At 36.9% G+C, this 18,808-nt stretch overlaps 1 protein-coding gene across 1 annotated transcript in view; it reads left to right on the forward strand.

Annotated features, from left to right (window-relative positions):
• Nucleotides 1–18,808, forward strand: part of ambra1a (autophagy/beclin-1 regulator 1a) — a 109,463-nt gene that overhangs the window by 70,760 nt on the left and 19,895 nt on the right. Inside the window, exons 14-17 of the mRNA XM_073836008.1 lie at nucleotides 357–511; nucleotides 7,604–7,743; nucleotides 15,260–15,370; nucleotides 18,191–18,399. Coding sequence (XP_073692109.1) covers nucleotides 357–511; nucleotides 7,604–7,743; nucleotides 15,260–15,370; nucleotides 18,191–18,399 — 615 coding nt within the window. The remainder of the gene's footprint in view (nucleotides 1–356; nucleotides 512–7,603; nucleotides 7,744–15,259; nucleotides 15,371–18,190; nucleotides 18,400–18,808) is intronic.

Raw genomic sequence — 18,808 nt, forward strand, 5'->3', positions numbered from 1 at the left:
GTTATTTTGGTTTGTTTGCGAACCAAATGTATTCTCATAGCTTTATAAAATTAAGGTTGAACCACTGATGTCACATGGACTAGTGGACAGCTAATAATAGTTTCGTTGCTGTCTTCGGAGGGTCAGAAAGCTTATGGATTTTATCAAAAGTATTGTAATTTGTGTTTTGAAGATGAACGAAGGTCTTACAGGTTTGTAACAACATGAGGGTGAGTAATTAATGACAATTTTAATTTTTGATGAACTATACCTTTAAGGCCAAATATAGTCCTATAATCCAGTCTTGTTGAAATGATTTTACACAATTGTGATAATTTTGTAATGGTTTGGCTAAGCCTGTAGTGTATTTGCCACAGGTCCAAATGCCATCTCTGTCAGTTTGTCTCCGATGGGTCGTTACGTGATGGTGGGTCTGGCGTCTCGCCGCATCCTGCTGCATCAAATCACCGAACACATGGTGGCACAGGTCTTCAGACTGCAGCAACCCCACGGAGGAGAGACATCCATGAGGGTATGTCACTGTTGACCTCGCATCTTCTTTAGACACTGCTACAGCTCTCAGTACTGTCACTATGTAAAAAATTACATAACCATTATGACGAAAGAAAGGCACAATTTGTTTCTAGAAATCTAAACCACCATACCTCCGTAAAGTTAAACTAAAATCTTTAAAGTTAAACTGGAAATCGGCACATGTGGCTTACAATTAAAAAAAAAAATCCAAAAAAATAGATGACCTTCTTATATAGGTTGTCATGTATTCAGTGATAAATGAATAAAGATCAACAAATTAAAATGACACTTCTAAAAAAAAGTATAGGACTTTCATCGAAATATTTCTAACAAAAATTACAGTATTTTTGAAAATGTTTTCTGAAGCACTTTCAAAGTGAAGACTCCAGACCGGCCACAAAATCCATTTACTTCATTTTTTCCCCTCCATTTTTAGTCAGTTTAGTCATTCCTTTCATGACGTTTGATTATTGTGATGTTTGGTTATTACTGGTGGTCTGCCCCATGTAGATCAGCTCTCTGTGCTCTCTACAGCAGAGGGGGGAGCCTGGGGTTTAGAAAAGCCTTTGAGTAGGAACCTGACCTAGATACACTTGTAGAAATAGCGAGGGAGAGAGAAGTGGGGAAACTGCATTTGTGTGGAGCGAAGGGCATAAATGGAAATATCTACATGGTTGACTTTTGTTTTTTGTAAGCTGTGTTCATGGCAGGATTCTGAACGTGGATTAATTTGAGAGCGATGGAGCAGGAGAGCTTCATTTTTATCCTCGTTCAGTCTCTAAACATACAACTCCAAATCTCTCTCCACAGAGGCTGGAAAGCCGGCGTGCAGTTAGCACTTGTTCGCATTTTCATGGGTATTTGCGGTTATTTCATCAGTGCTCCCTGCTCAAGTCTCTGTGTGTTTCTTGCTGAGTCTAATTTGTATTAAAAATAAATTGCTTCCTCTTAATTAGGCTGGCCACCACAGTGGAGTTCTTAAAATAATGTCTTAATGTGTTAGTCAGAAAATAATGGTCTAAAAGGAATTTAGTACCTTTGTTATAACTGCTAGAGCTGTATTTAAAATATGATCCACAGATGAATTCAGTCTCTCTTAATGACACTCTCAAGCACTATTTCTCAGCTCTAATGGTTTTTGTACATCACTACCAGAGGTGATGTACAATAATGAAGTGGACAATGCAGTAGTTTTTTGTCTTATATGAGGCAATGATGAGTCTTTGAGCTTCACAGTTATGTCTCCTGACTGTCAGCCTTTGTGAATTATTTTTCCAGAAAAATAATTTTTCCAGAACTTGTTTCATTGAATTTTTCTCTGCATTTTATGTGAGGCTGAGATAAAACTTCTAAAACTAATGGACCGCTTAAACGCCATTGTAGAGGCTGCACAAAACAGAACCATTTGAACTGTCAGATAAAGTTAAGTAGGAGCTCAGGTTTTCTGTGTGCTATTGTTCGTGAAATAGTTTTCTAGGAACTGTCTATAGAATGCTTCCAAGCTAAGTGATATAAAACTTTAGATCTCAACAAAATGACTTTTGTTAAGTATAGGTCACAAGAAAAATAAAGGGATAATTCAATCAAAAATGAAAATTCTGTCATTAATTACTTAATTGTCGTTCCAACCTTGTAAGGCATTCATTCATCTTCGGAACACAAATTTTTGACCCTGCATAGAAAGCAACACAACTGGTAAAATAGTCAATATGACATCACATGGAATATTTTAATGATGTCCTTACTGCCTTTCTGGGCCTTGAACGTGGTGGTTGTGTTCATGTCTATGCAGGGTCAGAATGGTCTCGGATTTCATCAAAAATATTGTAATTTGTGTTCAGAAAATGAACGACATGAGGATGAATAATTAATGACAGAATTTTTCATTTTTGGGTGAACTAACCCTTTAAGTTGTGTTTACAAGAACACAGGACAGAAAAAAAAATGCATGCCCTCTGAGCAACAAATTGTTAATTAGGCAATACTGAATAATTTCTACAGTAATAACAAAATGTAAATTTTTATTGGCTAATATGTGAATGTTAAAGGGATAGTTCACCCAAAAATAAAAGATTTTGTCATTAATTACTCACCCTCATGTCGTTCCAAACCCTTAAGCCCTTCATCTTCGGAACACAAATTAAGATCTGAGAGCTTTCTGACAGCAAGGGTCCTTCCACGACCAAGGTCCAGAAAGGTACAAGTACATTGACAAAATAGTCCATTTTACATTAGTGGTTCAACTGTAATTTTATGAAGCTACGAAAAAAAAATTGTGTGCAAAAAAAAAAAAACACTAAACAGAAGTAACCACTTTATTCAACAATTCTTCTCTTCTGCGTCACCCTAAAGCCTTATTGAAGAGTATCACAATGCATGCACGTGCTCTCCTGAATGTTTTCCGCTTTGTTTCAGTGCAGTATGGCACTAGGGTGACTCAGAGGAGAAGAATTGTTAAATAAAGTTGTTATTTTTGCACAAAAAGTATTCTTGTAGCTTCATAAAATTACGGTTTAACCACTGATGTCACTGTCACGTGGACTGTTTTGTCGATGTTCTTGGTGCCTTTCTGGACCTTGAACGTGGAAGGCACTTGCTCTCTTTGGAGGGTCAGAAAGCTCTCAGATATCATCAATAATATCTTAATTTGTGTTCCAAAGATAAACAAAGGTCTTACAGGTTTGGAGCGCCATGAGGGTGATTAATTATTGACAGAATTTTTGAGTGAACTATCCCTTTAAAACACCTGGACTGGAAAATGACAACAGACTTCTGCTGTGAATCATGGGAAGAAGGTGTATAGGTGCAAAATGCATATTAACAACTACATACATTTGCCACAGCAACATCCTTACAGGGTGCCTGATTTCAGCTGTAGTCATAGCAACAGCAGTTTTGGGACATTTCGTGTGTTTTCTGCTTTTATGACTGTTTGTTTATAGAGATGTTTCTCACTCATGGTGTGTGTGTTTATTTATTAGTTTCTATCATTTCGTTTTTTACAATTATGTTGTTTCCCCCTCATGTCTTTATTTATTAGAAGCAATCTTTTTGTTTGTTTATTTGAAGTGATATTTTCTCATATGATAGATCATTTAATACATCAGCATCGTTAATGTTTCTGCTTATTACCAGGATTAATTATACACCAGAGAGCGGAGGGAAAGAAAATGAACAAAGGTTAGCCCAAGGCTCTATCTCCGGCTTTGCTGTGAACAACTTTTTCTACATATTAATTTTTAATACAATAATCATTTTCATTCTCAAGCTGTTTTAAAGTACTCGTCCTTCCACTTACCTGCCAGTGTTCTCTAATAGTGCTGATGCATACTGTAGTTTTACTATAGGGTAGGTAACTTGCAATTAATGTCTGTTTTATGAGCAATTTAATATTTGGGAATTTAAAAAATGTTATACTAGCATTCAAAAGATTATTTTTTTTATCTGAAAGAAATACTTTTCAGCTTTTCAGCAAAGATACAATAAATTTATCAAAAGTGACAGTAAAGACATTTGTAATGTTACAAAAGATTTGATTCATTCAAAAGATTTGTTTGAACTTTTTATTCATCAAAGAATCCTAAAAAAAAAAATCATGGTTTCCAAAACAAAATCACAACAGTTTTTAACATTTCTAATAATAACAAATGTTTCTTGAGCATCAAATCAGCGTATTAGATTGATTTCTGAAAGATCATGTAACACTGAAGACTGGAGTAACTCTAGCTAAAAAAATTTGCTAGAGCTTCTAATGAACAGGTTTGACTAATTTAGTAATTTCCATGAGTACAAGTCTTAATGTCATGTTTAATATTCTCAGGGAATCGTGTCCTACTAATTTTACAGCAACAGTTTTGACAGAACCCTCTTCAATTCTGACATGACAATGCTTCTGTGTATAAGGCAAGGTTCAAAAAGAAATGATTAATTCAGTCAGTGTGGAATAATTTGACTGGTCTGCAGAAAGCAAAGTCCTAATCTCAGCTGAACACTTCTGGTGTGACTTTAAATGCAGACCTTGAGCCAAAAACTCATCACCAATGACTTGTACAGTACATACACTATATGGACAAAAGTATTGAAACTTAAAAGTATTTAGAACTTCTTTAGGACTTTGCTTTCTGCAGACCAGTCAAGTTCCTCCACATTGACTGAATCAATAATTTATTTTTTAACCTTGCCTTATACACAGAGGCATTGTCATGTTAGAATAGAAAAGGGTCCTGTCAAAGCTGTTGCGTTCAAATTAGAAGAACACAATCACCTAAAATATAATTATATGCTTAAAGATTAGGATTTGTACCCATGGAAATTTCTAGGGCTGGTCCGAATACCATTTTTTGAGCTTCGAAGCTTTGGTAGTAATCAACACCGAATATTCGAAGCTTCGGAGGGAGGAAGGCAGGAATCTCTCTATGTCTTTCTTTTTGCATTTTTATTATGTGAGAACAGTTCAATATGGAAACATAACACGTACAGAATTAATACATTTTAATAGAACATTGCAAGTTGGAAGCGGCGCGCCGCACGCAGGCAGAGCTTATATGCTTCGAGAATGGACACTGCGCTAGTGATACAAAACACACAGGTCTGTTAAGAGCAATACTTTAAATAAGGTAGCCTAACATTTTTTAACAAACAAATCACTCCCAAATCAGAAATTAGCAGCACAGTAATTATTGACACTGTAACGGGTATTTTAGGGCTATTTAAATAAAAGAAGAACAAAAAAAATGGTGCGGTGTTTATATTATATATATATATATATATATATATATATATATATATATATATATATACACACAGTATATATATATATATATATATATATATATATATATATATATATATATACACAGTATATATATATATATATATATATATACACAGTATATATAAAGTTTGTGTATATAGGCCTATATATAAAATACATATGTATATTATTTTGACACAAAATAAATGAGGCTCAAACATTATTAACAAACGTAAGTGTTTATTTCAGCATTTCCGTCAGTGAACAAGCAGCCTACAAAACGCTAAAGTAAATCAAATAAATAATACATTTAAATAAGAAAGTAGCCTAAATAAGAATGTTAAATAGGCTATTAAACAAAGATTCGCTGCAAAAATTCCTAAAACCTCGTCCGGACCTTGTCCGACAGCTCATCAGAATTACTGGCCCGAGTCGGACTGAAATTTTTTTCTCTTTCTCTTCCCCATTACACATCCGCTGTTTTTAATAGCAAAGTGATTACATTTATTTTCGTTTATTTAGTTTCTAGAGTAAATTTAGAAATATATTTGGAACACTTTTTATTTGTTAAATTCAAGTTTTTGTTTTTTAAAGTAACGACCAAGCGGCCAGCAGCAGACAGATCAATTTAGCCTTCTCAAGTCATCACGATTTCAATTAAAATCCATAGATATAAAAAACTTAAAGCATGTCACAATATTAGTTTAATCGTTTAATCTAGATAAGTGTGTGCTATTAGGCGCATATTCAGTCTTTTGTGCGGAGAGTGAAAGCTGAAGCGCTTTATAGGACATGGAGGCGCCGGTGAGATGTGAAACTTCATTTTTGCTCATAAAGGTAAGAGTAATATATCATCTAGAACTGTAAAAAGTAATTTAAATAATTCAAATTGAAAACAAAACTCTTTCATTAGCTATAGGCCTAATCCATAAAGATGCATTTAGGCATTAAAGGCGCGTCCAATGAGCAGATGGCGAGTCAGGATCGTCAACTTCATCTTTGCGACAAATACTAGTTTATTAATAAATTATTCGAATATCTCCTCACTTTTCCCCCCCACACATTCGTGGTAATTATTTTAGCTGGGGCTTTGCGGTCAGCTTTAGCCTATTGAGTGCATTTGAATGCGGAACTTCCAGCTGTATTGAAGGCACTTGCGGTGGCGCGGTTGTCATTGCGACAGTCACAGCCTTAGTTTTGCTTCCACCATGCAAGTGGGCCCGACCTTACTTTAGTAGTGTCTCTCAAATTTTTTTTTTTTTTGCTGTCTCTGTGTTAGTGGCGCAGCAGTCTGATCTTCCTCATTCATATTTAAGCGCCAATGAGAACCGTTTCGTGGGGGATGCAAGGTGTATGAAAATAAAGAATATTCAAATCTCAAAATTTAAAATCGAATGCCAACCCACCAAACGAATATTCGAATATTCTGGTCCAGCCCTAGAAATTTCCACAGTAGTCGTTCATTAAAACGGGGTCTAAATACTTTTGGCAATAGTGTATCTTACATAAAAATTTTAAATTGTAATAATATTTCACAGTATTACTAAATTATGTAAAATACTTATTGACATTTTACTGTTCCCAGATCTTTGATCTGAGAAGATTTGAAGAAAATTTGTGATAACTGATAACTGATTTGAATGTTATTGTAAATAAATTTGTCAGGAATTGTCTTTTAGGAATTGAATCAGACTCACAGTAATTAATCTGTGCCGTATACATCAACATTACCCATATAAACACACTTAGAAGAGCTGTATATGTTTAAGACGCCATCATTGCTGAGCCCTGCAATGTCCCTGCAATCTACTGGGTCCAGATGCACAAACCCAGTGTTCATGTGGACATATACATGTGCAGTAATCATACACACTTTCTTCCCTTAAAGACACTGTTTAAACAGCCAGCCTTTGTGGCTTTTATCCTTGTCCTGAATTTTCTCTGTCTAGAGTAAAGAGAGAGAGAGAAAGAGTTTGTCTGTTGATCACTCATCTGCAGATGAATGAGACCGCTGTCTCTCTCCCTGGCAGACATGAGCTTGTCCTATTTTTGTCCTTTTTTTCTAGAGCCAATGGAGTGTAAGTAGTATGCCAAGGCTGACAGACAGGGACGGGGGAATGGGTTGGGAAGAAAGAGAAAGAGTACTTTGGAGAAAGAGATTTGACTTTTCACAGTTTAGCCTCTTCTCAGTTATGGTAGCAGTGTTGTCATATCTGACAGAGACTGCAGTCTACAACGTAGAGGATGATGGGAGGTGCTGGCAACTGATAGAATGAGTGAAACTACTGAGAGTGCTGTGGGATGGTTTGAACAGGTGTGTTCTTGTATATTTTTCAGAGGGTGTTTGATGTGGTGTATCCAATGGCTCCAGACCAGCGGAGACACGTCAGTATAAATTCTGCACGTTGGCTGCCAGAACCGGGGCTTGGGCTTGCTTATGGAACCAACAAAGGAGATCTGGTCATCTGCAGACCTGTGTGAGTCTCCTATCCATCTCTTCACAGCTCACTCAGCCCTCCTTGTGGGTCGTAAATCACTTTTGCTTTCATTTTTTTGTTTCATTAAAGAACAAAAGTGCTGTTGTAAGAGTTTTCTTTAAAGAAAGGTTTAAGAAGCTCAGCTGGACTCCTCAAGATAATTTCTTGCCAAACATAATGAGCCCTTTACTCGTCTGGGTGTTGGTCAACATTAAATGAGAAATGATCTGTAATGTTAGCCATGGTAAAACAAGTTGCGATATAAATGGTGTGCATATAAAAGTTGAACTCAGTCTGACTTTCCTTGACTTTCCCCATCTGTTTTTGTTTTCTGGGTGAGAATGGCTCTGTTTTATGTTTATGTAAATGAATGTCATAAATCTCAAAAAACCTTTTTGGTTTTGTCAGTTCTTCAGCAGTTTTAAAGGAAGTTTTCCTGCAAGTGATTGGTGTTTGTTAGTGAAACAGACACTAATTAATTCACTTCAAGGATCATTTCCCTCCACTGTATTTGGTTGTATAATTTGCAGCTTGGCTGTGGATGTTGCTTTTCTGCAAGTTTGTCATAATTATCATCAAGGTTACCGTGGATACAAAAAGCCCACGTTGCAGCAAAAACAATGTCTCTACAATGTAAACACGCTCTCAGTTCATTAATGCAAACAGTTTGCTAATTAGAGAAACCCAAAAATTCATTATACACAAACTCACAGTCTTATTTGTAGTTTTTGCACTCATGTGTGGTGTCCAGTTCCCAGTGAAGATAATGTTGTGTGGCTTGGACACAAAAAAAGCCAACGGCTTGGTTTAAGTCGTGATAGCAAATTGTCTCTTACATATCTTATACAAACATATACATACTCCCACATAGACCTAGGAGGGTTATTTTTTAAGGAAGTTTGATCATTGAATCTAATCACATTTGTTTCAAATGATAATTGTGAAGTTTAAAATGTATCACATTTTGTCATTTAAATAGAACATTTAAGCACAAAATGAAATGGCATCAAATGTGCAATGTCAACTCACATTTTCTAATGCAGAGGGAGAATCAGAGGACTCTTGGCACCACACCGGTCTGTTATTTACATTACATTTACATTGCACATATGCATTTGGCAGACACTTTTATCCAAACCGACATATATTGTATTCAAGTTATAAATTTATCAGTTAATGCATTCCCTGGGATTCAACCCTTGGCATTGATAGCTGAGAACAGTTTGAGCTACAGGAATGCAATTTAGAGAGATACTCCATCCAAAAATGTAAATTGTCCCATCAATTACTCACTTTTATGCCTTCCAAGATGTTTATGACTTGCTTTCTTCTGTGAAACACAAATTAAGATTTTAAGAAAAACAATAAGTTGGGAGTCAAATGACATGTATGTGAACATTCACATCAGTGAACATTCATTTCATTCATATGACCCCAGTTGATGACTCTAAATGTCTAATAATAAGAAAAACAGTAAGTTGGGGGTTACATTACATGTATGTGAACATTCACATCAGTGAACATTCTTTCTGTTTATATGACCCCAGTTGATGACTCTAAATGTCTACTGAAACAAAATGATAGGTGGGTGTGGGAAAAATACTAATACTTTTTTAATCAACTGCCAAAAATGGGTTCATAAGTTCAATAAATGACACACGTGTTGTGGAACTCGCACAAAAAGACATGCAGAAGCACAGAGGATCATATGGGCCTATTTAGGTTTAATGGAGTAAAATATAAAAATATAATTTTAAATAATGATCAGTAAATAAAAAATATATTAGGCTTACACTGTACGTGACATGAGGAAAACAGACTATTAAATTGCTAATCCCAGTTAATTGTTGACAGTCGTCAGCACAGAATTCATGATTGTGACAGGCATACAGTAGTTCTTCACAAATGGGGTTTAAATACATTGGATAATTAGAATACATTTGTATAGAAAAATGGCTAGTTTTCTTCTTGCTTTTTCCGTTTTGACAAAAAAATTTTTTTACAACAAAGGCTTTTTGCTGCAGTCACGCCATAATTGCTAGATGATAACCTGTGACGTTTTACTCAGGGTTGGTCATGTCCTCTCAATAAGTCTCCGAAAAATGTGTTTCCATGGCAACTCTATTAACACAGAGATTAGTGTAATTTGAGTAATCAGTAAAAACCGCAACACAAGAAGTAACAGTTTTTATGCAAATGCCTTATTAATAAAAGTGTATTTTCAGCAGGATACTAGATATTCGGTAGTCAACATTTGAAGTGGATCAAAACCTTTCATCAAAGTTGTCCTAAAACCAAAACAGTACCCGTTCTTGTTGTAGGACAACTTTGATTAACTTTTTTGATCCACTTCAAACGTTGAATACTATAGCTACATTAAACTGTATTGTATGTCATTTATTTTCAAATCTTTCTTGCATTATTAAGATACTAGCAATAGTTATAAGAATTGACAAACAGAAATAGTAAGAAATTACTGGTTATTTTACTGCTGAAGGTGCTGGCATTTGGTTTCCGTAGATGTTGCAGTGGTTGGGTGACACAAGTTCACAGGTTGTAATTATGGGTTCTACAAGGAACTGAATGCTTTTTACAAGTTGGAATCTTATAATTACATTAATTTCAACTTGGAATGAATGCACCTTTATTCATGTTATCCTTTAAATTCATGTAGTGTACATGCTGTTGTTGATGTTTGATGCCCAGGTTGCCCTTCTCTGTCCTTGAGGACTGTGACTAATAGAGTGATATTCCTTATTTGGGCCTTCCTAAGCATATTTTACAAGCATGGTGAAAACATATTAAAGGTGAATGATTTTTTTTTTAGTTGGTATCATCCACAACCTCTGGCTGAAGTTGTAAAGTGCCCAAGGCCACAGCTGTTAACAAATGCAAATAATATATTATCATGTTTGTTTTTAGAAGGTCAGAGGCCAGACATATGGAAGACCATTTCCGCCACTGAATAAAAAATAGAATCAGAATCAGAATCAGAATCAGAATCAGAATGAGCTTTATTGCCAGGTATGTTTACACATACTAGGAATTTGTTTTAGTGACAGAAGCTCCACAGTGCTACAGAATGACAGCGACAAGACGATACATATTATAAAAAGAACAATATACAAGTACACAAGACAGACAATGTGCAAAAATAGCAAAGACATTTGAATGGAAGTATGTGCATTAAATAAATAACTGAAAAGTGAAATAAGAGTGTATAGTGTTGTATGTTCCACGATCAAGTGTTCATGAGATGGATTGCCTGAGGAAAGAAACTGTTTCGGTGTCTGGTCGTTCTAGTGCTCAGTGCTCTGTAGCGCCGACCGGATGGTAAAAGTTCAAAAAGTGAGTGTGCTGGATGTGAGGGGTCCAGAGTGATTTTGGCAGCCCTTTTCCGTACTCTGGATAAGTAGAGATCTTGAAGGGTAGGAAGGGTTGTACCAATGATTCGTTCAGCAGTCCGGACTATTCGGCGTAGTCTTCTGAGATCAGAATTGGTAGCTGAGCTGAACCAGATGGTAATTGAAGTGCTGAGAATGGATTCAATGATGGCAGAATAAAACTGTTTTAGCATTTCTTGTGGCAGGTTGAGCTTCCTCAGCTGGCGGAGGAAGTACAGCCTCTGCTGGGCCTTTTTAGCAATGGAGTCTATGTGAATGTCCCACTTCAGGTCCTGAGAGATGGTATTTCCAAGGAACCTGAATGACTCCACTGTGTTTACGGTGCTGTTCATGATGGTGAGTGGGGGGAGAGCAGAGGGTTTTTTCCTGAAGTCCATGATCATCTCCACAGTTTTGAGCGTGTTCAGCTCCAGGTTGTTATGACTGCACCAGACAGCCAGCTCTTTTACCTCCTGTCTGTAAGCAGACTCGTCACCGTCTTGAATGAGGCCGATGAGTGTGGTGTCGTCTGCAAACTTCAGGAGCTTGACAGAGGGGTCTTTGGAGGTACAGTCATTAGTATACAGGGAGAAGAGCAGTGGGGAGAGGACACAACCCTGAGGGGCGCCAGTGCTGATAGTACGGGTGCTGGATGAGAATTTACCCAGCCTCACTAGCTGCTGTCTGTTTGTCAGGAAGCTGTTGATCCACTGACAGACCGAGGTGGGCACAGAGAGCTGAGTTAGTTTGGGCTGGAGGAGGTTTGGGATGATAGTGTTGAAGGCTGAAACTGAAGTCCACAAACAGGATCCTCACATAAGTCCCTGATTTGTCCAGATGCTGCAGTATGAAATGTAGACTCATGTTCACTGCATCATCTACGGACCTGTTTGCTCGATAAGCAAACTGCAAGGGGTCCAGTAAGGGTCCGGTAATGTCCTTCAGGTAAGCCAGAACAAGTTTTTCAAACGACTTCATGACGACAGATGTTAGCGCCACGGGTCTGTAGTCGTTAAGTCCTGTTATTTTGGGTTTCTTTGGAATGGGGATGATTTCAGAACGTTTGAGAGAGGCGGGGACTTCACACAACTCCAAAGACCTATTGAAGATCAGTGAGAAAATGGGTGCCAGCTGATCTGCACAGGTTTTCAGAAAAGGTAATTCCGACTTTTTATCTCACAATTCTGACTTTTTTCTCGCAATTACAAGTTCTAAAGTCAAAACTGCATGATATAAACTCGCAGTTGTAAACTCACAACTCTGACAGAATTGCGTTGTATAAACTCACAACTGCAAAATATAAAGTCAGAATTTGCAAATACATGTTATAGTCAGAATTAATAATGGGAAGATTAAATCATTTTACTGACTCTGAATCTCATTCATCAAAATTTCATTCATTTTGTTCAATTCAGCAGAATGTAATTAAAATGTTACAATATGCTAATTCCACAAACCATCTACTTACACAATGTTTTTCGAATAAGACTGTTAATGCAATAAAACTAATGCAACCAAGGCCAAATTATGAGAAACATAAACATTTAATTAACTGTTTCAGGTTAAGCAGTCTGTTAGTTTCCCTCACCTGCCAATCTGTATTGTTCTTTCTTTTGTCACATCCCCATAAACTGAAGCTATGCAGTCTTTACTGGAAGCAGAAGTAATTTGTTCACCTCTCGAGTCTTCGGATTTGAGTCATTCATTCCCAGCCCCATAGACTACAACACTGTACATTCCCAAAAACAGAAATGATTAGTTCATCTCTCAAGTCTTCAGGTTTGAGTCATTAGTTCCTAGCCCCATAGACTATAATGATGTTCAGTTCTAGAAACAGAAATGATTAGTTCATTGCTCGAGTCTTCAGGTTCGAGGCATTTGTTCCCAGCCTCATAGGCTATAACGCTATGCAGTCCCAGAAACAGACTTGATTAGTTCATCTCTCGAGTCTTTATTACTCTTTATTACCACATTCAATGTTAACCATGACAGAAATCCACAAATGTATAAATTTTTTTGGGGGGAAAGCTGCAATTTGAGACCAGAAACATCACTGTAAATGTATGGAAGTTTTGGAATTCTTAACTCATGTTTGTATCTACAAACAGTTTGGGGGGGGGGGGGGGGGGGAGTAAATTGCAAAGTTTTGTGAAAAAATTCACAATTGTGAATTTGTCTTGCAATTCTGACTTTTTTCTCAGAATTGTAAGATAAACTAAAAATTCTAAGACAAAAGTCAGAATTGTAAGATACATTACCTTTTTTATTCAGTGGTGGAAACGGACATTCATACAGACACACCAGAACTGTCAGAAGTTATGTAGCTTGCACATAATGCACATACGACATTTCTAAATTATTTTATTTCAGAAAATAGAGGTGTGGCTTCCAGTGTAGACACCTTTATGGATTATAATTTAAGATATTTCATTTATATTGGGTTTTATTAGACATTCACATCTGGAGTAAACACTATATTTTACAGTGTTGTAGTCATGACTATTTCATTGGAGTCTAAATCATGCTCAAGACAAGACAAAGACCTTGAAAATATGGTCTTGGACTTGAGGCAGGGTCAAAGACTATGTTTTCGTAGTCTTGGTCTAGTTATAGATGTGCATGTGGTCTCAGTCTTGACTCAAACACAACCTTTTATTCTCGGTCTTGACTTGGAGTCAAATAATCTGCTGATCTCTACTCTCTACAACACAGGGTGAAGAATTGCATTCTTCATGAAATCTCAATACACCTAATTCAGAAATAGCAACTTCTATGAGACATTGACACTATTTTGAAGACAAAGTGTAGCCCTACTATTTATTAGCCTGTTCATTCCATTCTTTGTTAATATATGGTCAGATTTGCCCCATCCCCAGTACATTTATTTACCAGAGGGTTAGAATATTGTCTTCACCTTTCTCTGAAAGCAGACATAACCACACACTGCTTTCTCTCTGTGAGTACCTATAAGGCTGTTACTCCACAGCTTTTAGATGGACATTGGCAGGAGATGGATCGATCCGACTGAAACTGGTAATAAGCCTCCAGTGGTTCCAGATATCAGCCTACTCTCATGCTGAGGAACACCCACTCATTATGATGTGTTGAAAAAAGATCAATTTTAAAGTGCACAAATATTGATTACATTCAAGAATACCATGAGCAGGCCTTCATAGTTTGTCTCCTATCCATTAAAAAGCACCACCAGCTCAAAGCAGTGATTACTCTGTGCTACACACTGTTTATTTTTTCAGAAATTAATTACGTTAGCTAAATAATAGGCAGCATTCATCACTTTCTCCAACCTTTTGACCTGCTACACTCTTCAAACAGGAGTCAGAGAGACTCCTTTTCCCTTTTGCTTTCCCTTAGTTAGACTACCTTCTAGAAAAGCGAAAGAGACAAACAGACAGAGAGAACAGTAGAAGGGAAAAAGGGGCAAGAAGCAGAGCTGGACAGGCCCACTGGGAGGTAAAATCTTTGGGAACTCTTGGTTGGAGACAGGTGCGCGGGATGCTTGGATGAAGTGGATGTCAGCCTCGGCAACTACGGGACTGTCAGCGCTATGCTAATGAGCCTCATAGATGCATTGTGGGAGTCCGTGGGGAGTATAGCGAGTTTCTTTGTGCTAGGCAAATGAGCAGTCTACGGACTACAGCTCTAACACAGTCGGGAAAAAGAGAGGCTTCTCTTTCTGTCTACTGTTGTTTAAGCTCAGCTGTTCTCATGCTGTGTTTGCTGAAGTTTTTCTCTGTATTTAAACCCGGCAGAGGAAAACAAGGGTTTCCCAAAGTCAGGGCAGAATCATTAAGAAGAGAGGATTTTTTTTTAACTTAATTCTTTATTTCTGAAAGAAGAAGAAAATCCTCTGTAGCATGATTCATGGGATGTTTGTCTGATTTAAAAATAAAACAAATTTAATCACAACACATTTTTCCATTTTCTTCTTCAGTGAGGACTTGCTTTATTTATCTATGTGCAATTATTTCATACCAGTGCATGTCACCTTAGAATAAAAAAAATCTTGCACAGTATTTATGACATTGTCGATGAGCCTTACCTGGATTACAGGTTCATATTACTTTCTCTTTCTTTGTCTGCCTGTGTGTGTGACTGTGGAATATACCATACAGTGATGTACATACAGATGGCAACGGTACTTCTGACCACTCTGAGAGAATGTTCACCATCAATAATGGTGGAGGGGCTGGAACCAGTACCGGCAGGGGTGGAGACAGAGCAGGGTGAGTATAGACATACTTTTATTTTTGTTCTTTTGTTTGGTATATTGACCATATTCCTAAGACAAATTGTTTCATTAATACCTTTTCATCTATTCTGTTGTGATGTGGTATATGAGCCATTCTACAGAATTCGTCCAAAGTCAAAGTTGGAAGCGTCTTGAAAAAATATGCCTTTTTCCAAAAAATTGTATGTATGCGAATGGTATAATATCCAAGGTGCACATTTATAGTAACTGTGCAGTTAATTCTCATATTGTATTTTCAGAAAGTTTTGGAATATTTGTCCTCTCCCTAAATCTATCACTACCGAAACACAGTAATAATAATTTAATTAGAAGGGTTATATTGACCTATTAAGATTTAGCTTGCATCTAGTTTGTCAATAATTGTTTTGTTTGTTTTTTTTGTTTTGTTTTTTGCTATTTTCTTTTCATTTTTTCCAGAGGTAAATCTATAACAATTACATTTTTAACAATATTTTAAGTGTAATTTATGAGAATTCTATTTTGAATCCAATTTTCCTTTGTAAAAGACAAAAAGTTGATCATACTGATTTCAAAGTTAAGGATTCATTAATTTGAATATATACGTTGAACCAAAAACTATCATAACATCTTAGTTGATAATTCAGTATTGTTTTTGCAGTAGTCACCGCACATTTTCGGTAGTGATAGTAATGATTTGGTAGCAACCACATGACATTAGAGAATTTTAACTCTAAAACACTACTAAAAACATACTAAAATACAAAAAGTGCATAATTGTACTAACATTTTGTTTATTTCTCCAAAATATGAGCATTATGTGTTCCCTTTTGTCACTACCGAAAGTAATGACATATTTTGTTCGTGACTGTTTAGATAGTGTCAATTCTTTAGGCTAATACCCAAAAACAAAGATGTCACTACCAAAACTTCTCCAAATGTTTCAGTAGTGACAATTTTAGATACTTTTGAAACTCAAAGATGCTAAGCATGGTTAGCTAGCACAGTTCTCAACAGTTCACATATTAAAACTAAGTGTTATGGAATAACTCTCAAAAAAGTGTGCCTAATGGCAGAAAAGAAAGGTGTTTGGTAGTGATGTTCCTTAAAGTTACACAGATTTTTTTCTGACTTTTGAACACATTTATCTCAAATAGAAGGATCTTATTAAACAATTAAGATTTGAATGCTTAAATGCTTTTAAAATGTGTTTTTGGTTGTGGGACAGCCGTTTGCACCAATTCTGTAGAATGGCCTATATATTGTGTGACTGAGAATTCAACTCCCATCAAATTATTGCTGACCACCCCTCTGATCACTGTCCAATGTCCGGGCAACAGCAGCGTGTCACTTATTTGATGGGCATGATAGTGGAGCACAGCTGTGAGGCACGGCTGCTGCTAATTAAGCCTCATCACAGCAGCCATGAATCCAGCTTGTTTTGCTGACATTTTTTTAGGAAAAAAGCCCTAGTGAGGTGTGTTACTGCTGTTCCCATCTTGTTGGTCTTCATTCCCTGACATGCTGGTGCCACACTTGTCCACAATGGGCTTAATGAGACATCTTAGTTCACTCTACAGCAACAGTGCTTCACCCAAGATTGTGATGGAGTATCCATCCCCCCTCAAAGTATCACCATCCTGACCATTATATTGGCAGCTCCGATCCAGGCTAATGGCTAGAGCAGGTGGCCGGGAGGAAGGCCACAACAACATGACAAGACTGCTGGCATCACATGATTACATAACTGATACTAATGGTCCACTGCCTGTTACTGTCTGTTTTTCTATAGTCCTTCAAAATTAAACTTTTTTGCCCTATGGTTTACTCAGCCTCAAGGCGGTGTATATAACTTTCTTCCTTCAGACTAATACAGTCAGAGTTATATTAAAACATGTCCTGGTTCCTGGTAATGGCAGTGAATGGCTGTTGAGATTTTGAAGTCCAATAAAGTGCATCCATCCATCATAAAAAGTACTCCACATGGCTCCGGGGGGTTAATAAAGGCTTTCTGAAGTGAATTGATGCATTTTGTAAAAAAAAAAATATCCATATTTAAAACTTTATAAGCCGTAATTTGTAACTTCCGCTAACTGTTGTGTGTGCATTCACGAGAGAGTGGCTTTCCAGGATGGATGGATGTACTTTATTGGTCTCAACAGCCATTCACTGCCATTATAAAGCTTGGAAGAGCCAGGACATTTTTTAATATAACTTGCATTTGTCTAAAAGAAGAAAGTTATATACACCTAGGATGGCTTGAGGGCAAGTAAATCATGGGGTAATTTTCATTTCTGGGTAAACTAACCCTTTTAAATTTTGTAAAAACAAGATTTTTCTTGGGGACTTTGCTTTTGTAGTTAGAACATTTATAGTTAAAATTACAATTATATAAAATTCTTTCAGTTCTGTGATTTACATGAGGATGGGTAAACTATGACAGAATTTAACATTTTTGGGTAAACTATTTCTTTAGTTGTGTCTGTAATAATTGTGGGAAGCATTGTCTGGTTTGGTAGCATTGTGTTGCTTTCTACTGAGGATGAATCACTTCTGCTTGTATTATTCTAAAGTCTTTTTTTTAAACTTGGTATTGTAGTGCATCCTCACGTAACAAACTTCTATGAAAGAAAACCTTTTGTCAGAAAAGATTTTGCTCTTTACCACGCAAGCAGTTGTTATATAGACACATATCCTGTTCCACCTAAAGTTCCTCCAGTCCTGTGCAGAATTTAACTCTGTGTCATATCAGATTAGACTTGACTCGCCTAAAGACTGTTGTAAGATTCGGTGAAGTCATCACTCATCCTGCTGTGGGATGTGTCTTGTTTTGTAGGAACAGCAGGTCTGATTGGAGATCCCACAGAGAGATGGGTCTGATGAATGCGATTGGTCTGCAGCCACGACATCCTGCCCCCACTGTTACATCACAGGGGACACAGACACAGACTCTGCGGCTACAAAATGCAGAGACACAAACAGACCGTGACCTTCCAGGTGAACCTCAGCAGCCAAGCACTTCTCAGGGGTCACAGGATACTGATGGTAAGACACTCTCTGTGAGTCAGAATATCATTACTAAGCTCAGGTGAGGCTTGTCCTTGAGATGAAAAGACAAATCCTTGGTTAGTTTTTCATCTCTTTGCTTTGACAGATTGGCAGCTTCTGACTGCTAAAATGTTCTGTATCAACAAAACATTATTCTTATCCTTTAAACAGACTCACTGATCTGAATAAATTCAATCTGAGAGCACATTCCAGTTGCAATGTTTATATAAACTTTGCAGTCTGATGACAGTGTGTTTATGTGTGCAGCACATGTATTCTGTGCATACAAAAGAAGGGCATTTAGTGTTACCATAGCAACACGAAGCTCTCAGTGCTGCTGTCTGAGAACTTGGTCACAACATTTGTTTCCTCAAAGACTTTTTTTAAAGTCTTTGTTCCGTATTTT

Source organism: Garra rufa, chromosome 3 (assembly GCF_049309525.1).
Source record: "Garra rufa chromosome 3, GarRuf1.0, whole genome shotgun sequence".
NCBI lineage: Eukaryota > Metazoa > Chordata > Actinopteri > Cypriniformes > Cyprinidae > Garra > Garra rufa.